Source organism: Epinephelus fuscoguttatus, linkage group LG23 (assembly GCF_011397635.1).
Source record: "Epinephelus fuscoguttatus linkage group LG23, E.fuscoguttatus.final_Chr_v1".
NCBI lineage: Eukaryota > Metazoa > Chordata > Actinopteri > Perciformes > Serranidae > Epinephelus > Epinephelus fuscoguttatus.
In genome coordinates, this window is record NC_064774.1 from 11,487,063 (window position 1) to 11,508,995 (window position 21,933).

The 21,933-nt window shown below is 43.2% G+C and overlaps 1 protein-coding gene across 6 annotated transcripts in view; it reads right to left on the reverse strand.

The window, feature by feature from the left end:
• Window positions 1-2,017: 2,017 nt before the first annotated feature.
• The window catches only part of pcdh7b (protocadherin 7b), a 176,911-nt gene continuing 156,995 nt past the window's right edge, over window positions 2,018-21,933 (reverse strand). For 2 of the 6 annotated variants that reach the window (XM_049568756.1, XM_049568755.1), the window contains exons 3-4: window positions 6,737-6,755; window positions 5,439-5,576 (exon numbers count right to left, since the gene is read on the reverse strand). In XM_049568756.1, coding sequence (XP_049424713.1) covers window positions 6,739-6,755 — 17 coding nt within the window. In that variant the 3' untranslated portion in view covers window positions 5,439-5,576; window positions 6,737-6,738. Of the gene's footprint in view, window positions 5,577-6,736; window positions 6,756-21,933 lie in introns of all 6 variants that reach the window. The other 4 variants (XM_049568753.1, XM_049568752.1, XM_049568754.1 and 1 more) reach the window with 3 other exon arrangements.

Genomic DNA, 21,933 nt, shown 5'->3' on the forward strand with positions numbered 1-21,933 from the left:
TTGGTGGAGACCAAAACAAAGCAAAAACAGGGGAGTTGATGTTGGAATTCTGTTCTTTAGGGGGGCAGGAAAAAAGCCAACTCAAAAGAAATGTCAACATTGCGCCATGTGTGTTATTTGTATATTGGCAACTGTTGCTAAAATGTTAGACATAGCTACCTTATAAAGAAATAATCGGCCCAAAGAGGCCGAAACATTGGTCAATACAACTTTAAAAAATAGTTATATGGAGAGTGAAGATTTTTATACTGCATTATGATTCGTAGGGATAATTGTGAATGTTTCATTTTGAAATTAAACTACATTCTTACATGGCTTGCTCCCATGCACTGTTAGTACGCTTTCCTTCGAAAATTAATGCACCAAAATTTGTACATATGCTATGTAATCATGAGCCAGTAATGCGTGTATAACCCACGTATTTGGAAAGGCTCTGATCACGTGACCAATGTGCTCATGAGAGTGGAGAATAAAGAAGGAAGCAGTCGCCTTAGGAGGCAGGTTGGGGTGGTGGAGGAGTCACAAAGCACAGGACTTTTCCCAGGAGACCAGACCAGTGTTCAGAACCACGTGAAAACACTTGACCTTTGAGTCATCACAATGTTTCTTTTCCTAAACCTAACCACATTGGCTGTACCTGCCAAAACTTAACCTTCATAACTTCACGTTTGTGGGGTGGTAATTCGTATGATAGCATTTAATCCTTTGTAGGAGGATGTGTTGGATACTGAGATTAACAGTGTCAATAAAATGTCAGTAAACAGTGATACATGCCTCGATTAATTCCCCAGAGCCAAAGGTGACGTCTTCAAATGATTAGTTTTATCAAAGTAACAGTCCAACAATGAAAAGCTCTTCAGTTTTTTATCATGCATGACAAAGAAAAGCATAAAATTCCCACATTAAAGAAGCATGAAACCAGAACGTGTTTGGCTTTGTTGCTTAAAAAGTGACTAAAACAATTAATTGATGATTAAAATAACCAGTTAATTTTCTGTCAATTGACTAACTGTTGCAGCACTATTAATTACCAGTGACTTCTAAAGAAGCAAATAATAAGTTGTGAGCATTATTGTGTTATCACTTCAGCAATTAAACCCTTGCGAATGAATTACATTTATCAAATACACAAACATACACATAAAAACAATGAAACCAGCTCGACTTGTTTTACCATGTTATATTTTAATTTCTGCAGAGACAAAAATGACAAGCAATTTATTTACACAAACCTGTACAAAAGCAAATTAAATTATGTAAAATATCTCATAAATAGAAGTGGACTTGCGTTCAATACACTTTGCCATGTTCAGCTAAGCTGCGTGCATAGTGACTCATATTAAACGATGATAAATTTGTTCCTCAAATTTCTATATCAACATCCAAGTCGCAGGACAAATAGTAATGGTTAATATTACAAATCTCATTACACACTGTGAAGGCTATACGAGTAGAGGAGAGCACAGAGAACACACACCTCGGGCAGCAAGATACAGACAGTTTTTGATGGCATCATGAATTCTGTATAAAAAACAAAAGAAGAATCCAGGTTTCTGTAGCAGCAGCAGTGAGTACCAGGAAAAAACAGTGCTCAGAAAGTGTTCGCTGTTTTCAATAGTTGCCAATGTATGGCGTTTTTTTTTTTCCTTTCATGTCTTCCCTCTTTCTGTCTGGGGTTCACGCCGCAGCGTCTTTGTTCCCATCTGATCTAGGAATTCAAAGCATCACCTCGCAGTATCACCGCAAACATCATACCGCACTTATTTGTAGGACAGGGTTTCATCACCTACTGATATGCATATACTGTAAATCCGCGCATGAGTATTGTGTTGCTCGGCACATCCCGAGGTGTGTGTTCTGTCAGCTACTCTCCCCCTGCAGCTTTTTTTCACCCCACTTCCACTCCTCCTAGTAAACCGTCACATTAGCATTTTTATCTCTAGGCTCCCTCAACTCCGAGCAGTCAAATGTCTCCAAGCAAATTTTTTTTTCCTTCACCCCCCCCCCACCCGCCCTACCCGCCTCTCTACCTCTCTACGCTTCTATATTCAGTCCTAGAGCTTGTTTCATGCACAAAGAAGGTTACTTGACCTCTGATGTCATACATGTACATGAGTGGAACACGACAAAAAAATCCATTATATCATTATTATTACTACCAACAAGCAACTTTTGAATGTACCTGTACTCATTCGGGTAATGCACTATGCTAGGAATGGATAATTTTCAACAACATCAGCGAGCGTTTGTAGACGCACAGGCTCACCAACGTCTGACTGGTTGTCCTCCGAGAAGCCTTTTTGACATCATGGGATTTCATCTAAGATATGCAAATGTATTTTTCAGTCCGTTCTTAAATGCCACCCCATCTACGTTTAGTGAGCATCTCGACGTAATTTATTTATGCACCATTCCAAACCAACATTTAATCATACCAATTGGTATAAAAAGGCACAATTGCATATTTGCATTCACTCTAGTATTTTTTTTTTTTTTTTAGTTTTTTTTGTTTGTTTGTTTTCTTTTTTCAGAAGCACTCTAAATATACAAAGTGGCACCAGATAAAGAAAAAAAGTTAAACACATAGTACATTGTCATGATCATTTCCACGGTTTGAGACTGTTAAATGTGACAAATAAACGTATGGGGTTACAAAGCAAAAACAAAGATGACGTTTAAAAGAAAAAAAAAAAGATAGAAACATATGAAAGTTTGTGTGGTGATATATGATGAAATTTAAGTATGAAAAAATAAAAATAAATGGTCTTAACTGATGTACTAAGTTGTACTACATGTTTCTTTAGGTATAACAAAAGCAAGCAACAAGGTGGGTTTTTCCATGTTTACAGGGAAAACATTTTTTTTGTACATTTTGTTTTACAGTTTTTTTTTCTTCTTCCTTCTCAGTAAGTGAAGTTAAGTTCCCATTAAACGTGCAGTAGAAAGTAAATATTTATGTATACAGTTGATAAGTATAGGAGAGCACTTTCCTTCGAACAACGAGTAGTACTTACAGACTATAGATCGCCGGGTTGCGAGAAAAAAGCAGCTCCGGTCAAACCAAAGGGGTTTTGCTAACATACAAAAAAAGTTCCATTGCATCTGATATTCTTTTGCTTTTATTACACTCATGAGATTTTGCGCCTCTGTAGTTGCGAGTAAAAGAAACACCACTGTGGACTTGGGGGGGCAGGGGAGGGGAGGCACAACATCTCAACATTGTCATGTGTCTGTGTGTGTGTGTGTGTGTGTGTGTGGGGAGGGGGGTGTCGTATCTCAATCCTTCGTGATAAAAATCCTTCATGTGATGCGTACTTAAAGCAAAGTTCTCCCAAAATGAAGAGCTATTTTTGTGTCTTAATGTCGGGGGGGGGGGGGGGTGCTTCAAACAGTTTGCGAAGCTTTGGTTTCACCAAAAAACAACAACAAAAAAAGAAACCCCTCCCGGTATCTGCGCGTTACAGACATTTTTGATTGTTCTCCATTGAGCTGATTCTTACATTCGTGCTCAAAGATGCCATCACCGTTATGGAAAGCAACATCTACTAGTGCTATAAAAGGACTCCTACGAGGACGGCCACGTGTGTGTGTGTGTGTGTGTTTGCGGGGGGGGGGTAATGTCACCTTGAAGGCTTGAGGAGAAAGTGAAAAAGAAGTTGGTCACGTGTACATTATGATATTTATTGCTCAGTCTATCACACAACAAGAAAGAAATAACAGTAAAAAGCTGTCCTTGCAGCTGTTTCAGGATCAGCTCGGCCATGTCTATGCCCTCCTACGCCTATTATCGGTGTACATCTACAGTATACACTAAATATAGCCTACACACACACACACTATATACTGCATATCGGGCCCATACACACATACAACTTCAGCTGCACCTCCGTAGGGTTGATCTCGGCATGCCACGCACTGTGCTTACCCAGGTATCAGTCCGGCGGCGCCACTGGCCTCAGTTAAATCTGCTTCTGTGTATGTGTGTCTGCATACGTGAGTTGCGGGAAAAACAGGGTACTTGATATAAACAGTAGCATCCCACCGAGGTGATCCGAATACGGTGTACACGCATGCGTCTCCAGCCGATGCGGCGATGGATCATGGCTCTAAGAAATTTGCATCTTGTCAGAGGGGTTTTGGTCTCGCCAATCAAAGACAACAAACGAGAGACTGAGGGGAAGGTAGCAAGACAAAAGGGGGGGGGGATGAGAGCGGTTAGCGTTGTTGCCGTGGTCCAATGTTTATGTACAGTGAGTGACTTTTCACACTGGTAGGTTAGAATCAGTCACGGTGAATTCGTCAAAACCCAGCGGCGAAGTAGTAGTCCGAAACAGTTGCAGCAAATTCCACTGGCTCCGACGTCCGTCCCGAGAGTCTCCGTGACAGGAGAGGACCGACACAAGTGTTGTCTGGGTATTTAAAGCTTCCAGTCCTTTTTAAGATTCAAACACGGTTAAGTTTTGGTCACAAACAGTCAAGGTGACGGATTCCATAAGACAGCTCAGTATGCAAGAGACCGTTGCGTCCGATATATCGTTGCAGCCACTGAACGTCGTGGCCGGAGCAGTGTTCTGATATTTAAAAAAAAAAAAAAAGGCAAACCAGACACACTCAAAAGTCAAAATAGTCCACATGTACAGCTTTGTTTCTAGAAAAAACACAAACAGAAAAAAAAAGAAATTGTCTCTTTTGTACATCTTCAAGGACCTTCATGGGGCGGGGGAGGGTAATGCATGCACGTACTGTATATGTAAAATGATTATTGTACAGATTGACTGTCAAGCAGCAGATCATGTCCCAAGAGCCCGACTCGCCAGTAAAAGAGCCTCATCCCGAGTCCCAACAAAGCCCCTCAACAGTTCCTCCTCCTCCTCCTCCTTTCTCCCAGGTCATGGCCGGAGTTAGCACTTTAAAAACTGTGTTTATATATCCACGTCTCGTTAAGGAGCTGTCGTAAAAGTCTTTGGAGAAAGTTTAGTCCTACCTTGCAGAACAAGGGTAAAAGCTTCTAGAGCTGTAACGGTGGTGGGTAAGCAGCTACGCTTAGTGTTGTACTTTCATGCCATGTGTGGTGGCACAGCGGGCGCGTCAAACACTCCCAGCTCACAGGTACACCTCCCGCCGCGTCAGAGTACCACAGGACGTGGGCTTGTACTCCCCAGTGGGCGCCAGAGGGATCTCCTCGGTGGGGTGGCCCAGCGCCTCCTCCCCGCTTCCCGGCGAGCCGTAGGAAGGCGAGCCGAAGGCCTCGTAGGAGGAGGAGGAGGAAGCCATCTTCTTGTTGAGCAGGTTGCGGTTGCGGTCGCCCATCATGTGAGCGGCGGTGGGGTCTCCGTTGGCCATGGCGGCCATGGCGAGGGTCTCTTGGCTGCCGGGCTGCTCGGCGCTGCTGCTGCCGCTGCCGTTGCCGCTCATGAAAGTGGAAAGCTTTGGTTGTTGGGGGGTGGTGGTTGACTTGGATGGCCGTCGCTCAGGCGACGTGCGCACAGGCATCCAGCAGGAGTCCGAGTGGCCGTACTCGTCGCATTCCCGGGTGCACTTGCCAGTCATGGCTACGTCAGGCAAGGGCCGGGAGTCTAGAGGAAGCAGAGGGAGAAGAGAAAAGTAAATGATGCTGTTTGTTTCACTAAAGTGGGAAATTTAATGATACACTAAATACATTCCTAGCACTTAGTGTTTGGTGTGGTATGTGTCACATGGCTTTGCTGTTATGAATTCCTTCATTAGATGCGTGAGTTTGTTTTATTTTCTCCCTAATGAGGTCATCACCGCATCTAAATGTTTAATGGAGAAGGTAAAAGAAACAATACGATGGTTCACCTATTTGTCACAGCCAATGCAGGTTCAGAATTTTATCACTCGTGAGTAGAGTTAAGCTTGTGCGGATAAAATTGCATTTTTTTTTTTGTTTTTTTGTTTTTTTCATGCAGAAACCACATGACAGAAACGGGGAACGGAAAAAAAAAAACAACGATGAAAAAGAAGACTCCACTGGCTACGACAACAGCCCCAAACTAAAAAACAGTGGCGTGAATCAGAGTTGAAATAATGTCATGCTTCAAAACGTGTTTGTGCTGAGAGGGGAGGGGAAGGGGGGCAGCGATGGAGAGAGTCGGGAAGGAGGTCAGTTTGTGTTTCTCAGTCTGATCTGAAATTCTAAAACACAACTGGGCCTTCTCGGTGTATGTGTGGGGTGAGCATGTTTGTGAGCACCAACAACACCCTATTTCCTTATCTGGTGATTGACAGACGGCAATCACATCCTGATCTAAGTAGCTTAATAGCTTTGCGTGGCTAAAGCGCCCAGATATCCTCTTAAATCCACTAATAGGGGTCTTAACCAATTACCTAGCTGGGAGCTGGCCTCAGATTAACTACGTCTACTGTATTATTGTGGAAAGCAAATTATGTGCTTACAATGCTACAGCAGGACAACAGGTTTGACAGATACCCTACTGTCAGTGACTAGTGAGGAGTCATTTATTCCTGGAGAGAGTTCCCAAATACGGCGAGCCAAAGGAGAAGGAACAGCCCTGACCGAATGCTGAGACCTTGCAGAGTTAATAAGAGTGCCGATGTCGTAGAGATGCTATGTTAGATGTAATTGCGAAGTATGGGAAACCAAAATCAAGCAGAAGCGAGGGTGAGTGCAAACCAAGCCAAGCATGCCTTTTTTTTTTTTTTTTTTGCCCATATAAGAAAGAAACAAAAATCAAGAGTTTGGACCATGGCTTACTTTTAATGCTCTTTTTCTCCTGTAAAAGAAAAAAATAGAACAGAAATCACTCTTTATGTTTGGCACTTATGCAATAAAATATGTATATATATATTTAAATAGACTGTATGATGAACCTTGAGCAGCATTGAGAACTAAAAGACACCAAAACAGTGTTATGCAGAGCAGACACATGGCTGAGGACACAATGCAGCCGAGACAAGGACAGCGAAAGGAAGAGGAGATAGGAGTAACAGAAATGTAGTGCCTACTGATTCGAGCGTTTAATCAACAAATTACTTGCTCTCGCTATGGATGCCTTTCAGCCAAACATTCGATATTACTTCAAGAGTGCCATTCCTGTGCTGCCAGAAATCCTTTTTCGACTAAATACCTATTAGAATCCATTTTCATGTCACAAATTACCTTCGTAAAGCATCAGCTAATGATCGCCAGTCGATATATAGCTAAAGCCTTGGGGAGCAGCTGCCACTTGATGGAAAAATCAAATAAGTTTTTGTCATTAGCGAGCCCAAACAACTGAGTAGTTCTGTTTAATGAAATGTAAATAGCTAAATAAATGAGGAGAGAGGCGACAAAATGGAGAGATGCGATGGCAATCACAAATATTTAATATGCCAGCCGATGTGGTGGAGATGATAGAACGTGGCTATGGATCACGGCACGGGAAGACGAGATGTCTTTGTCTCCCTCGTCTCTCCCTATCCTCCGTCTCAGCTTGACAAACACATCAAAGAGACAAGCGGATACCAGGTACTGATTGTCGTCCTCATTTACACCTACGATAGAGCCATCAGGCTACCCACAATGCTACACAGCTCTCATGAGGCCCCCCCCTTGCGCCCCTGCTCCTGAATGCTCATCCGATTGCCTCCTCGCCCCAGTCCCATTCAGACAAACTGGTAAAAGGAAGACAAAAAACAAAAAATCACCAGCTCTCACGGGGGTAAGCAGCCAACCTTCGGCACCACGTTCCCCGCTTGCCGTGTGCGGCGAGCTGCCGAGGTAGTTAGCCGGCGCTCTGTGTGTTGTGTGCGCCGAAAGGAGGCTGATTATTTCCCAGCCATGGTCCATTGACTCTGCAGGCTTGGTAAAAATGAAGACATTTCCCACTGAGCTAATGAACTGGGCTGCTATATCAAAGCAAAAAGTGCTGTGTTTTGTGTCTCTTTCTGTCGACAAAATGTCACCTCCCCCCGAGGTTGGGCCATCAATTTGAGTACTTTAAAACCACTTAAATCCATCTGTCCTTTAGTTCTGCACAAATAAGTACACTAGAGTCAGCCCGGACTAATTCTTTAAAGGGTAAGTTGGTACCTGGACCCTATTTTCCCATGTTTTTTTGAGTTTAAGTGACTAAAGGGAACAACAGCTTTTGAAATTGGTGCTGCGACGTAACCACTTGGGGCTTGTTTGCCTGTCAATTTATGTCCACTAAAAGTGCTTTTTTGCCACTGACAGGCTCAGATTGATATAATAAGTGTCTGACAACATTATAAAAAGGATCCCGAGAGAGCAATACTTTCTGTTAAAGAGTAAGATCCTTTTTGTTTAACCAGAAACAGCCCCGGAGTCAGTGTCACCAATTCCACCAAACTCCATTCAAATTTCTGGCAATTTTAGCATGTATAGAGCAAACATATTTTTACATCTAACTGGGTGAATTAAAGGTTTATTTCAATCAAACCAGAGTTGGCGATTGTTGTAACAGTGGAAAGATGAACCAAGACGGTTTTTCGGAGTGTTCTTTTGTTTCGGTCGACTCTGAATTAAGTGTGTTGTATGATGGTAAAATCACCGTTTATTTAAATGGAGTCTGGTGCAGTTGGTGCTAGCGATTCTAGGGCTGTTTCTGGTTAAAGAAATAATGTAGCTCTTTAACTTAAAGTTCTATCTCTGTAGGGATCCTTCCAATAAGTTGTCAAACACTTAAAATAACAGTCTGAGCCCGTCAGCGGCAAAAGCAAAAAATTTTAATAGACATAAACAGACGGTGCGAAACAAGCCCAGAGTGGTTACATTGCAGCGCTTTTGCTCAATATTGAACCAGTTGAAAACACTGTTGTCACAAGGGGCCCCAGTGCTCGATATTACAATGGGCCCTGAAGGCTTTTGCACACTGAGTGCATTTCTTTCGGATGCATTTTGTTAATCCATCATTCGAGAAAAAAAAAAAGTTTCGTACACTGATTTCGATGCGTTTTATCGTTCTATTTGGTGCGATAAATTCACAATACATGACAAGATGAGAAGACACACTTCCTCCTTCGCCCTTCTCCGCCGCCACAGTTTCTTCACTGATTCTCGGTGAAACGTCTCTGAAGGGTACAGAAAATCAAACCTGTTCCAAAAATTTTAACGGCAGACAAAAGTTTCGGACTCAGTGTTCAAACATGATTGACACAGCGTTAAGTCGTAATTATTGTTAGATGTGCGACAATTTTGGGCCCAAACGCACGCTAGTTATGCGCCTAGCTAACGTATAATCGTCACATGATTGAATAGAGACTTGAGATTGGATAACGCCAACATACATATTACCCAGAAGTCATTAGCGCATACATACAATAAAAATACCAACGGAAATAAGGGATTATTCATTTATTGTATATTTTTTTTTATAGTTTATGTAGAGTAAGGATATTTTTTTTTATCATATTTCGTTATGGATTGCTAGTTGAAGGATTGGCACCCTCTCCACCCTGCCTGCACTGTCTATGTTTACGCCCCTGGTTCCCACTTACACACAAAAACATGGGCAAATAAGGTTGGAAAATACCAAACTTACCCTTTCACCTCTTGTTTTAGGAACAGCTGTTGCTAATTAATTCTAATGTCCACTCAACATGCATCATCTTATCATTCATTACAGCAAGATAAAACCTTTCAAACCCTTCCTGGCTCATTTGATTCCAGCTTTCCTTTAAATCTAAGACTGTCATCAGCATGAAACCGAGTGCATTACAATCTGGCTGAAACACAAAATCAATTGTAATTGTCTCGAGCATTTCTATGGCAAAGACATGCAACGTTGCCTCCCAAACATATCCATGGGCCCTTTCAAGACCCAATTCAGAAATCAGGACGTAGAAAATATCTTCAAAGAAAAGCCCTGCGAGCACACGCAGCACTGTGGCAGGCTTTTGTTGCATATTCACAAACATCCCGCGAGCCCACACCATCAACCACGACACAGCACAATACAAGTGGGTCACTCGGCTGTGTTAAAAAGCCTCCTTGCAACACAAGGAAGAGGCCCGCCATACCGGGTTACGTCCCCGGGGGGGCTCGGGCCTTGTTTGGGGATCCGGAGGAACCAGAAAAGAGGTGGCACAGTGTGGGTGCCAGAGGCAGGAAGATAAGTGCTCATAATGGCCCGCGACGCCATTAGCCTTCTTTTACATTCAGGAGCGGCAGAGGGAGAGGTGGGGACGGCGGATCAGGGATTGGCGGATGAGTTAAAGGGGCGAGCCGCAGCTTTCCCTGAGATGTAATTCCACATGGACAAAAGTGACGATTACCCAGCGAGACGCCACTGTACAGCGGCGCTCAGAGATATTTGTGCCTCGCACTGTTTCTATAGCGAAGACTTGTGCAGCCTGAAAGTGGGCCAGTGGCTGCACTGGTTGAGCTGCGGCTTTTCTTAGCTGGCTTTACTCAGCCACCCCATCAGCTGACTAGCTTACACTGTGGGATATTTCAAAGAGCCTCCACTGCCGGGGTACAGTAGCAATTGGATGCGGCGTCTTTAGCGCTCACTAAGATGCTGCAGTGGGGGGAAGAAAAAAAAGGAGGCTTAGACTCATCTCTTCTGGCCATATGCACACTCATGTCTGTTGCGTGGGCATTTCTGGGCAATTACAGTTTGGTGTGTTTGTTTGTGTCACAGTACTGTACACTGTGTTTCCCCCTGTAGCATGTCAGCAAGTCCATTTGCCAGCCCGCATACATCCACGTCACCGGCGCTATTGCTTTTTGCTGTGTCGTCCCCCGCACCATCACTTCCTCCTCTCTCTATATTCCGCCGCTACATAGACGTGAAGCTCGGCGACCTTTTGCCCTCTCTTTTTCCGGCCGGCAGATTCAACCCAAACAGCTGAGGCACTGGGAGGAAGAGATGGAGAGAAAGACGAGAGAGGGACGAGGAGACAAAACAGAGGTGATGTGCCTGCGTGCATTTTTGTGTCTGCGCCGTGTCTTTGACAGACACTGCAGCTGCCTGGACAGCAGATAGGGGTCAGCGCGGGAGGGGAGGAGGAGGGCATGTGGAGGAGGACGCAGGAAGACAGGGGGTGATGTAAAGAGGGAGGGATGGAAGGAGGAGAATAAAGGAGAGGGAGTGTGTGTGTGTGTGTGCTGAGTATAGCAGGGTCAGGGCCTGGGAGAAGGGAAACAGCAGATTGAGTGGAGAAGACAGCATGGCTGCCTCTGGGCCGTCACAGGCCAAACACACTGCCAAAGAGAGCAGTGGAGAGGAGAGGAGAGTCGGGGAGACAGGAGGAGAGGAGAACGAATTGAGGACATTAGCAAAGACAGGAGGAGAGGACAGAGGAGGAGCACAGGAGTGATGATAAAGGGAACTTTGACAACAGGAGGACTGTGCTGTAAATACACCCGGCCAACATGTGAGCTCACACATGCTCACATTAACTCATCAGCGCAGAGACCTATTTAAGGTTTCACATTATCTCCCTCACAAAGACGTCCTGTGTGCAGGTAAATGTCAGACAGCACTCATGTCTCCATTAACTTAATCTAATATACGTCCACGTGGGCGCAGTGAGAGACAGTGGGGCCCCTGTCACAGACAGTCAAAAGGCCCCAACACCTCTCCACCACAGGAGCAAGACACACGGACTGTAAAGATGTGCAGACTCTTTTTGTCCTTGTTTTTATGTCTTTGATGTCATTTTATGTCCCTACAATGACATTAAGTGTCCCTTTTGGTCATTTTCTGTCTCTTCGTAGTCATTTTGTGTCTCTTTTTGGTCATTTTGTGATTCTTTTAGATGATTTAGGTAATTTTGGGTCATTTTGTGATTCTTTGTAGTCACTTTGTGTCCCTGTGATGTCAATTGGTGTCCAGTTGTAGTCATTCACTGTCACTTTAAGGTCATTTTGTGTCTTTTTTTGGTCATTTTTGTGTCTCTTCTTAGCAGTTTTATGTCTCGTTGAGGTCATTTTGTATCTCTTTGAGTCTATTTTTTATCTTTTTAAGTCGTTTTGTGTCTTCTCTGGTTGTTTCACCCCTTTTTGTCATTATTTTGTGTCTCTGCGTAGCTGTTTTGTGTCCCTTTGATGTCATTTTGTGTCTTTTTCTGTCATGTTTTGTCTCTTTGTAGTCTTTTTGTGTCCCTGAGATGTAATTTCGTGTCTCTTCAATGTCATTTTAGTGTCTTTTTTGGTCATTTTGTGTCTCTTTTAGATGATTTTGGTAATTTTGGGCTATTCTGTCCTTCTTTATAGTCACTTTGTGTCCCTATGATGTCATTTTGTGTCTCTTTGAAGTAATTTTGTATCTTTTTAAGTTGTTTTGTGTCTTCTCTGCTTGTTTCACCCCTTTTTGTAGTTATTTTGTGTCCCTTTGATGTCACTTTGTGTCTTTTTTGGTAATTTTTTGTCTCTTTGTGGTCTTTTTGTGTCCCCGAGATGTAATTTCCTGTCTCTTCGTTGTCATTTGGTGTCTTTTTTGTGTCCCACTGTCATCATTTAGTATCTCTATAAAGTCATTTTGTGTCTCTTTTGTGTTTGGGGTAATGTTGTTATTATTTTTTTGGTCATTTAATGTGTCCTTTTAGTTGTTTAATGGCCCTTTGATGCCATTTTGTGGGTATTTCAGGTCATTTGTGTCTCTTTGAGGTCATTTTGTTCATGCTTTTGGCCATTTTGTGTGTCCTCTTAGTCCTTTTGTGTTTCTTGGTAGTAATTTTGTGTCTCTTCTAAGTTGTTATATGTCTCTTTGTAGTCATTTTGTGTGTCTTCGAGGTCAAATTGTGTTTTTTGGTCATTAAGTGTCTCTTTGTTTTCATTTTTCGGCTTTTTTGGTCATTTTGTGGCTATTTGAGGTCTTTTATTTGTTTTTTTGGAGGGCATTTTGTGTCTCTTCATAGTCATTTTGTGTCTTTTTTGGTTTTGCCCCTTTTTGTCGTCATTTGTCTCTTTGAGGTCATTTTAGTTATTTTCTGGTAATTTTGTGTCTCTTTGCAGTTCGCTTGCATCTCTTTGTGGTCATTTTCAGTCTCATCCTTGTTGGTCCGTGTTAATTAATTAATTTGAAAGACGTTCTAATACAAAAACTAAAAATACACTTTAACCTCCAAATGTCATTTACACATGTCCACATGGTTTCAATCTGAAGCCAAAATTGAATATCTTCTCAATCAAGACCAGAGGGGAAAAAAAGTTTCTCAGGGCCAAAAAAAGGCACGAGAGGGCGCCTGTGTGAGAACAGTGAGTCTGGCTTGGAAATGGGCTCGTGATTGCCTCGCGCCCCTCATCAAAGGCCTCCCTGTACGGACAGATCTATTTCACACGGCGGAGCAATCAGCGCGAAGATGACAGTGTACATTGCTGGGTGTCATACAGATTACTCAGAGCGCGGCTGAGGGAGGGAAAATGAAATATTTATCCTGAAAAACCAGCTGTTGGAAATACTCAGGCCTTCATGACAAAATAGGCAAGCAGAAAGAAAAGGAGACAAATGGAAAGTGATACGAGTCGACAGCAAAAGAAAGGGAGACAGAGATAGGAATGAAACTCAAACCGAAAACAACACCAAAGGAAGCCGCAGTTGCTCCGCAGTTGTCTTTCTTGTTTCTCCCCTTCTACTCATTCTCGCCTCTAATAGGGTCCCATTTAATTAGGTGAAACTTGCCGACTAATTATGGTGTGGGAGCAAGTCTCGCTGTGTTTGGCTGCCTCGCTTTGCGGGGCCCCCGTGGCATCGCCTCGCAGCTGAGAGGTCCTCCGCATCAAAGACAGACAGGCACACTGCGCGCCGCTGAATACACACGACTAAAGGTGGCTATGGGGAATGAAAGGAAGGAGATGGAGGGAAAGAAGAGAAGAGAGAGGCCTAAGAGGAGAAAATAAGGTGAAGGAGGAAATGTAGGAGCGTCGAGAAAAAGAATAGGTGCTAAATTATTAACGGCGTGACGGCGAGTTCAGACAGAACAATATCCACAGGAGAAAGCGATATTTGTCTTTCTCTTGCTGAGATGTTTGCCAGACAATTAAGGAGGGATGGATGGAGGAAGATACGCAGTGGTGCAGGGGAAAATGAGAACAAAAGGGGGGAGTCCTGGGGAGCGATGACCTTTGAAAACTCAAGTCATGGCGCGCACCGCCAGCGACGACATTAATTGATTGCATAAACGTCAGCGGTGGAGATTTCTTCTGTGGCGCAGCAAGTTAAGTCCAAAGCTCAAACATGCAACCCCCATTAGTTCAGTTAAGATCTTTTAGGCAGGGGGCCAATTTGATTTAAGGAGAAGAAAATAACACATTTCAGTCTCTTTTAATTACTGTTATCTTTAAAGGAGACTTATTATGCTCAATTATAGATTCATATTTGTATTTTTGGTTTCTTCTCGAACATATTTATGATGCTTTTGTGTTCAAAAACACTTTATTTCCCTCATACTGTCTGTACTGGAACACCTCTATTCACCCTCTGTCTGAAACGCTCCATTATAGCGCATGTCTCTTTAAATAGCCCTCTCAAAAAAGTCCAGTCTGCTCTGGTAAGGCAGTGTTTTCACATCTTCCATATATTCATGTCTCTGCACCATCACTTAGGCTGAGAAATAACTGTAATGTAGAAAAGCTTCTAAACCAAAATCCCTGTTGGCATGCAGCTACATGTAGCAGTGTACTTGCAGCGAGGAGACAACTGCAACAAGAGTACTGCCTCTTACATACCTTTTATCTTAAAAAATCACTTTAACCAACAATCTTCACAATGGGACATGCCCCTGCAGGAATACAATCCAAAATCGAGAAGAAATTAACAAAATCTGCAACCAAGATCACGTTACCCTGACTTTAGCATTTAGCTACACCTAGCCGTGTACTTGCAGTCATGAGTATCGCGACACTTTCTACCCTGAAAAATCTCTGAAAAAAACCCTTTTAAACCCAACAGCACATGTTCCAGCAGGAATATGATCCGAAATCGAGGAGAAATTAACAACATTCACCACTACAATTGCATGTTTCCTTGATGTTAGCATGAAGCTACATGTAGCAGTGTACATGCAGCTGAGTATTGCGGCACTTTCTACCATGAAAATCACCAATAAAAGCTACTAATTCAAAATTTTCACAACCTTACATGTTCCAGCAGGAAATTAACAACATCAGCAACCAAGAGTACGAGTTTCCCTTTATGTTAGCTTGTAGCTACATGTAGCAGTGTGCTTGCAACCGAGGAATGACTGTAACTAAGTATGACAACACTTTCTTCTTCTTAATCAAAATCTTCAAAATCTAACATGTACCTGCAGGAATATGCTCCGAAATCAGGGAGGAATTAACAACATCGGTAACCAAGATTACATGTTTTCTTAACGTTAGCATGTAGCTGTATGTAGCAGTGTATTTGAACCCGAGGAGTGACTGTAACAGGGTATAGCGGCACTTTCTGCCATGGGAAAATCACTAATAAAAGCTTCTAAACCAAAATCTTCACAAGAGAACATGATCCAAAAATCAGGAAAACCAAGATTACATTTTCATGATGCTAGCATGTAGCTACATTTAGCAGTTAACTTGCAACTTGCAAGTGACTGCGAGAGAGTATAGAGGCACTTTCTACATTGCAAAATCATCAATTATAGCCTCTAACCACGACCAGACAAGTTAAAGCAGGAATATGCACCGAAATTGAGGAGATATTAATAACATCTGCAGCCAAGATTAAATGTTTCCCTGATCTTAGCATGTAGCTACATGTAGCAGTGTATCTGCAGCTGCGGAACCGAGTATAGCAGCACTGTCTACCATGAAAAAATCACCAGTAGAAGCTTCTCAACCAAAATCAAACCAACTGTACCTGTTCCAGCAGGAAATTAACGACACCGGCAACCAAAATTACATTTTTCCCTGATGTTAGCATGTAGCTACATGTAGCAGTGTATCTGCAGCTGTGGTACGGCTATAAAAGAGAAAACAGAGCACTTTCTACCATGAAAAAATCACCTGTAAAAGCTTCTCAACCAAAATCAAACCAACTGCACATGTTCCAGCAGCAACTTAACGACACTGGCAACCAAGATTGCGCCTTTCCCTGATGTTAGCATGTAGCTACATGTAGCAGTGTATGTAATGTTAACACTTGGGGAAGCCTGGAGCAGATGACACATAACAGAGCATTCAGTACAGTCTGAAGCCTGAGGTCTTCAATTTTACACAGGTTTACCTCGTTTTTTGAACTTCTGGCCACGTTTAATTCGAACATCGAACACTGTAACATATGACGGAGAGTAATAAAAAAGCATAATAGGTCCCCTTTAATACTTTCATACAAATAGCTTCCTGTGCTGTGATTCACATTTGCCCTCTCTCACCATCTTTCCGTGTAACCTTTCTTTGCTTCAGCAGTGCTTCTTCTAGGCCAGCTGGAGGAATGCTGCTGAAAGTGGCAGCAGGTGATCTATTCTCTGCCTTTCTGAGCGTCTTGAAGTATTTACTGCCTGGCAAGGGCAACTAAGGGAATAATCTGGAACCCCCCCCCCCCACACACACACACACACACACACCCCGCGCCATGCCTGGAGAGGTGCAGGATGGGCGCGAAGAAAAACAGAAAGGAGAGGGAGAGTGAGCGAGTGAGGGGAAAGATACAGAGCCCTGATCGAGTTTTGTAATGAGCTGTCACCTCCTTTTGCCTCGCCTTCCGAGATGCCCAACCCCTGCGTGGAACAAAGACTCAGCATAAAAAATCCACATGAGGCCATCGAGTGCCTATAGGAGGACTTTTTCTTGGATACATGTAGGTGGGTGATGTCATCACTTCCTTTTTAATCCACCTCCTTTAACCGCTGCTAGCAGCACGATAACATGGCAGGTAGGCATTATGGGTATGATATGGCTGCATTTCTCTTCCAGCAGGGTCAATACTCTTTCTGGAATAATGAATGTACTGCGGCCTGCTCCTGAGGTAATTAATTGCGGAGAGATTAACTAGCATAATTTCATTCTGGTGACGATCTCTCAGCCAATTATCAAATGCGGCTTGCACTCTCCCTCCCCTCTGCACACAACCTCTCTCCGCCCGTTTGAACAGTCAGCACTCAAGCCCGAGAGCCCATAAATAAAGTGTCCCCGCATGTCATGCCCCCTCATTCATCTTGCATGCATATGCGCGCTCGCACATGCGTGTGCACTACCGGAAGCATATTCTCTCCATCGCAGGTGCCCACATAAATGCACACGCCACGGGCCGTGTCCTTAGATCGCAGCCGACCCTTAACCTCATCTATAAGTGGAACAACAACAGGGATGATGTGGAGAGGAGAGGAGCGGAGTGACTCATCCACTCTGCTAATAAGACTGATGGCGCAGGCTCCCTGCCACGCTCAAAACTACTGAAACAACTCAAAAAAAAAACCACCTCCGAAATCCACACACGTCTCAGAAGAAAGGGATTTTCTCATCAGGCTTTCATATTATCCTTAAAGCGTAGCACTTCTAATCACCTTTACCAGCTCACATCTTTGTATATGTAATTCATTCATGCTCAGAAAACACCCAATTACAGTGTAAAATAAAGTACTGTGTCACCCCCACCCTCCTCCTCTCTCTCTGCTTCTATGTGTTTGCTTCAGCACGGCACTCTGAGCTTATACAAAATACTCTGGAAGACCCGTAAGGATTAGCATTAGCCGCTGTGCTATGGTGCACACATGCAACGCTGCTAGCAGCCGATAAAACAATATGGCATTCTCCGGGCTCGTTTTCACACCGCACAGACGCCGCGCGGTCGTGGCAGACCCGTACATTAACCATGCATTGTGTGTGTGTGTGTGTGTGTGTCGGCGCTCGGCATTCCCAGGCACGGACGAGGAGACGAACACACAGTATTATTTGATAAGACAAGCACAGCATAGGGATGAAGGGGTGGTGGGTGTGTAGAAAATGGTAGGGCTTCTTTTTCTTTTCTTTTTTTTTTTGTACTGAGCTAGTGCGAGTGTGTGAGCGAGGGGTTAAAATCAGTTAAAAAAATGTGTTTTTTTATTGTTTATTATTCCTCTAAATTCTTCTTCTTCTCTCTGTCTCTCTCTCACACACACACACCCTCTTCTCTTTCTCCAGTCTTTAGAAAAAGAAGTGTCATTGCTTCTCCTCCACTGTTACTCTTATCGCACACTCACAGGCACACTCACACAATAGCCTGTTTTACACCATTAAATGGTTATTTGTCAAAATACAATTTCGATTAAATCCCCTCCCTAAAATAAAAAAAAGGGGGGTAAAAAAAAAGTGTGTGATTTCTGCTTTTCACCAATCGCACTAATAAGAGAAAACATCTGAATCATGCTTAAACACACGCGGGAGGAGAGGTAGTCAGTCAGAGATGACCAGGGGTAGTTTAAAAAATGTGAGAGCGACTGCAGCTTCAGTTGAAATGAATGGCGACGGCACAATCATACTTCATGTTCAGCCCGAAGCGGCATGTGAAATATGAGGAAGAAGTATAATACCACTTGGCAAAGACACTCACAACACTAGCAGCTAATTTGCATCAGAATTTCATTATGTGTCTCAAATTTAGCATGACCTACATATCACAAATAATGCCACACGTTGCATAACAGCAACTCCTTATTCCTTTATTTGCAACCCTAACAAAATAAAAGCCCGTCCGCCCCGTTAGGAAATGCTCTCTCTCAGCACCTGGTGTCTAAAACAAAGGCTCCACTTGTGACAAGCAGCGAGCATCGGCCGGCTAGCTGGCTAGCTCGTGAGTCAGCCGAATAACACCCACTATCTCCCATGCTTGTCATCCTGAGTGTAGCAATTAGCTCTCAGCTGCTAGCACGTTCCAGGCCAGAGCGAGCCGAGCATGGTGAGTCACGACCTTAATGGAAAGCTAGCGGTGGGAATGTGGTGGGGGTAATTATGCTGACCTCCAGGGACAGGCTTTCAGTTTTTTTTCTCCAGCGTGTCGGCTCATAAACAGGCAACAGTGAGCTGCACTCCAGGGCAGGAAAAAAAGGCAAATTATCTTGGGCCCTGTGTTTTCCAGAGGGGATTCGTTTTTCTGTGTTTCAGCAGGTTTGCAAAACATGATGGACTCTTGTGTTCTACCTCAAAGCTCTGAGGGGAAACTGAGCTGATCAGGTTCTGTTGATTTAGCCAAGGAAATGCTGACTGTTGTTGAAAATTCCTTTTCATTAAGTTTGATTTAGTGGGAGCTGTGGACTGTATTTATGCGGTTCATAACCTCCGTGGCGTCACCTGTTGGGTTGTGGACACTGTTTTGAGGCCTTAAGTTTGGCATTTTTGGTGTCGCCAGAGCTGTCAGGGAGTGAGTGTCACTGAAACTTCCCCGTCTATCACCTGATGCTATAAGGCCGGAAAAGACCTTTTTTTACCATATACTTACATTAAGAAGTTTAGTGTCACAACAACTACAAAATGATTCGTTTCACTATTTGGTCTGATAACATTTTGAAAGTCTAGAAGAGCGGCATAGATCATTTTGTCCCCAGTAAAGTTAGCGGAGGGCTAAACAGGAAATTAGCTGAGGGAAGGTAGCTGCTAAACTGGCTAATGTCCAATTGACACCTTACCTACGGCGTAGGCTCTGCGTTGATGTGCACCTCCCCAGAAACGTAACTACACGTTCTGGCGATGCAGACCTCCTGTCTGTTTCCACTGAGGGAAATGGTTTCAGCTTACAGAAACAAAGCTTTTATTTACTTTAATTTCACAGATAAGAAACAATAAATTGTGAAGACAATAAAGCCTCCACAAAAATAGCATTTTAAGTCTTTTGTGTGATTTACCCTAGTTTTATATGAGCAGAGGAAAAGTCCACTAGCAGCTTGGCTAATTTATACAATGTAAAATGCCATAGGCTTGTGCTAATACTGTTAGCATTTTGTATTTGTTTGGAAAATGTGTTTAGTATAAGACAGTTGTTTTGTCAGTGAACCTTGTGAGTTGTAATGGAGCTGAATTTTGTAGCGTTACCTTTGTTAAATGTTGCTGTTGTCCCTGGCTTCATATGAGTAGAGGAAAAGTCCACTAGCCGCTCGGCTAATTTATACAATCTAAAATACCATAGGCTTGTGCTAATAACGTTAGCATGTTATGTTTGTTTGGAAAACGTGTTTAGTATAAGACAGTTGTTTGTCAGTGAACCTTGTGAGTTGTAATGGAGCCGAATTTTGTAGCATTACCTTTGTTAAATGTTGCTCTTGTCCCTGGTTTTATATGAGAAGAGGAAAAGTCCGCGAGCCGCTTGGCTAATTTACACAATGTAAAATGCCGTAGACTTGTGCTCATAACATTAGCATGTTGTATTTGTGGGGAAAACGTGTCCAGATAAATACAAGTGTTTGCCTGTGAAAGATGTGAGTTATTGTGAAACTGATTTGTGTACTTGTGTTTGAAACTGTCTGCTGTATACATCCGTGAATCTGACTGAGGGCCTGAGGACACTATCTGGGGACAACCTGTCAATCAAACACACCACGCCCTTATTTATGCATAACTTTAGACCTTAATAACCTTCAAACAGGTAGATTATATAAGACCCTAAAGGGTGTCCAACACTGCCCAAGTGGCGTATCTAGACACCCTGGGAGTGAGACCAGGCTGCAGTATGGGCCACACACCTGAAGGAAAACGCTGCCTTTAACCCTGTTGTTCGCAGTCTTCACCATCTTTCCCATCTGCCGTGGTAACTCCTACCTCACAGGCTCCACTATAAAGATATTGGGGTTCGACGCAGCTTAACAGTGTTATGACCAGGGTAACCAAACAAGCGCTCAGACAGGTTTTTAGAGAATTTTCCCTTCAGAGCATCTACTGGGAAGGTTAAAAACAAACTGCATCAAATGGCTCTGCACAGTGCGGCCCCTGATGAAAGTGCTAAAAGGATGTGCCAGTCAGCAAATAGGTTCTCCAGCACTTCTTTAATGTATCCTTGAGTCTGACCAGGGGGCCTCTGCTGTGTAAAAAAGCCTCCCACGGTGTTCAAGTGTTCAAAAATGGAAGCAAAGGCTTTCTGTGACAGCACGGAGGCCTCATCCTACATGGCAGACATCTGGTGAGGCAGCCTTGATCACCTCAATTTGCATACTAGTCATATGCACAAAAAACATGTCCAGATATACGTGCTTGATGCCAAGATGTCATCAAATATTGGGTTTGTTCCCGCTAGGAGTGGCTTGGGAGCTTGGCGAGAATGGTGATCTTTGATTTCTAGAGTGCCTTAAACACTATCCAGCCACTCTTGCTCAGGCAGAAGCTCAGAGCGATACAGCCTGATAACGCCAAGGTGTCCTGGATTATAGACTATCTGGCAGATAGGCCACAGTTTGTTCCCTCCCGGAGCAGTATATTGGATTTGCTGCTGCAGAGAGGCACTGTGCTGTCACCTTCCTTATTCACTCTCTATCTTTGACTTGAGACTCAAACTGTGGGTCACACCACCTCCACATTTCCTCTGACGATTCCTACGTTATGGGATTCATCCATGGGCGGGTTATGAGACAGTCAGAGCCACGGGCACAGACATGCAAAAGGCCCCACCACCTCATCTACATAACAGCAAGAGACTCAGAGACTTTGGAGTTGTTTAGCCTCTTCTGGTTGTTGCATTTGTCTTTTTTGGTCATTTTGTGTCTCCTTGAGGACATTTTGTGTCTCATATAGGTCATTTTGTGTTATTTTGAAGTCATTTTGTGTCTCTTTGTGGTAATGTTGTGTCTTTATGGTTATTTTGGTTATGGGTATTTATTTGTATTCATTTGTTGTCTCCTTGTGGTCATTGTGTGTCTTTTTTGGTAGTTCTGTGTCCTGTTGTAATCATTTTGTGTCTCTTTAGGCTATTTTATGTCTTTCTTTTTGGTTATTTTGTATTTGCTTGAGGACATTTTGTGTCTCTTAAAGGTCATTGTGTGTCTTTTTTTGTGTCTCTTTATGGTTGTGTTCTGTCTTTATGGTCATTTTGTGTTTGTTTGTAT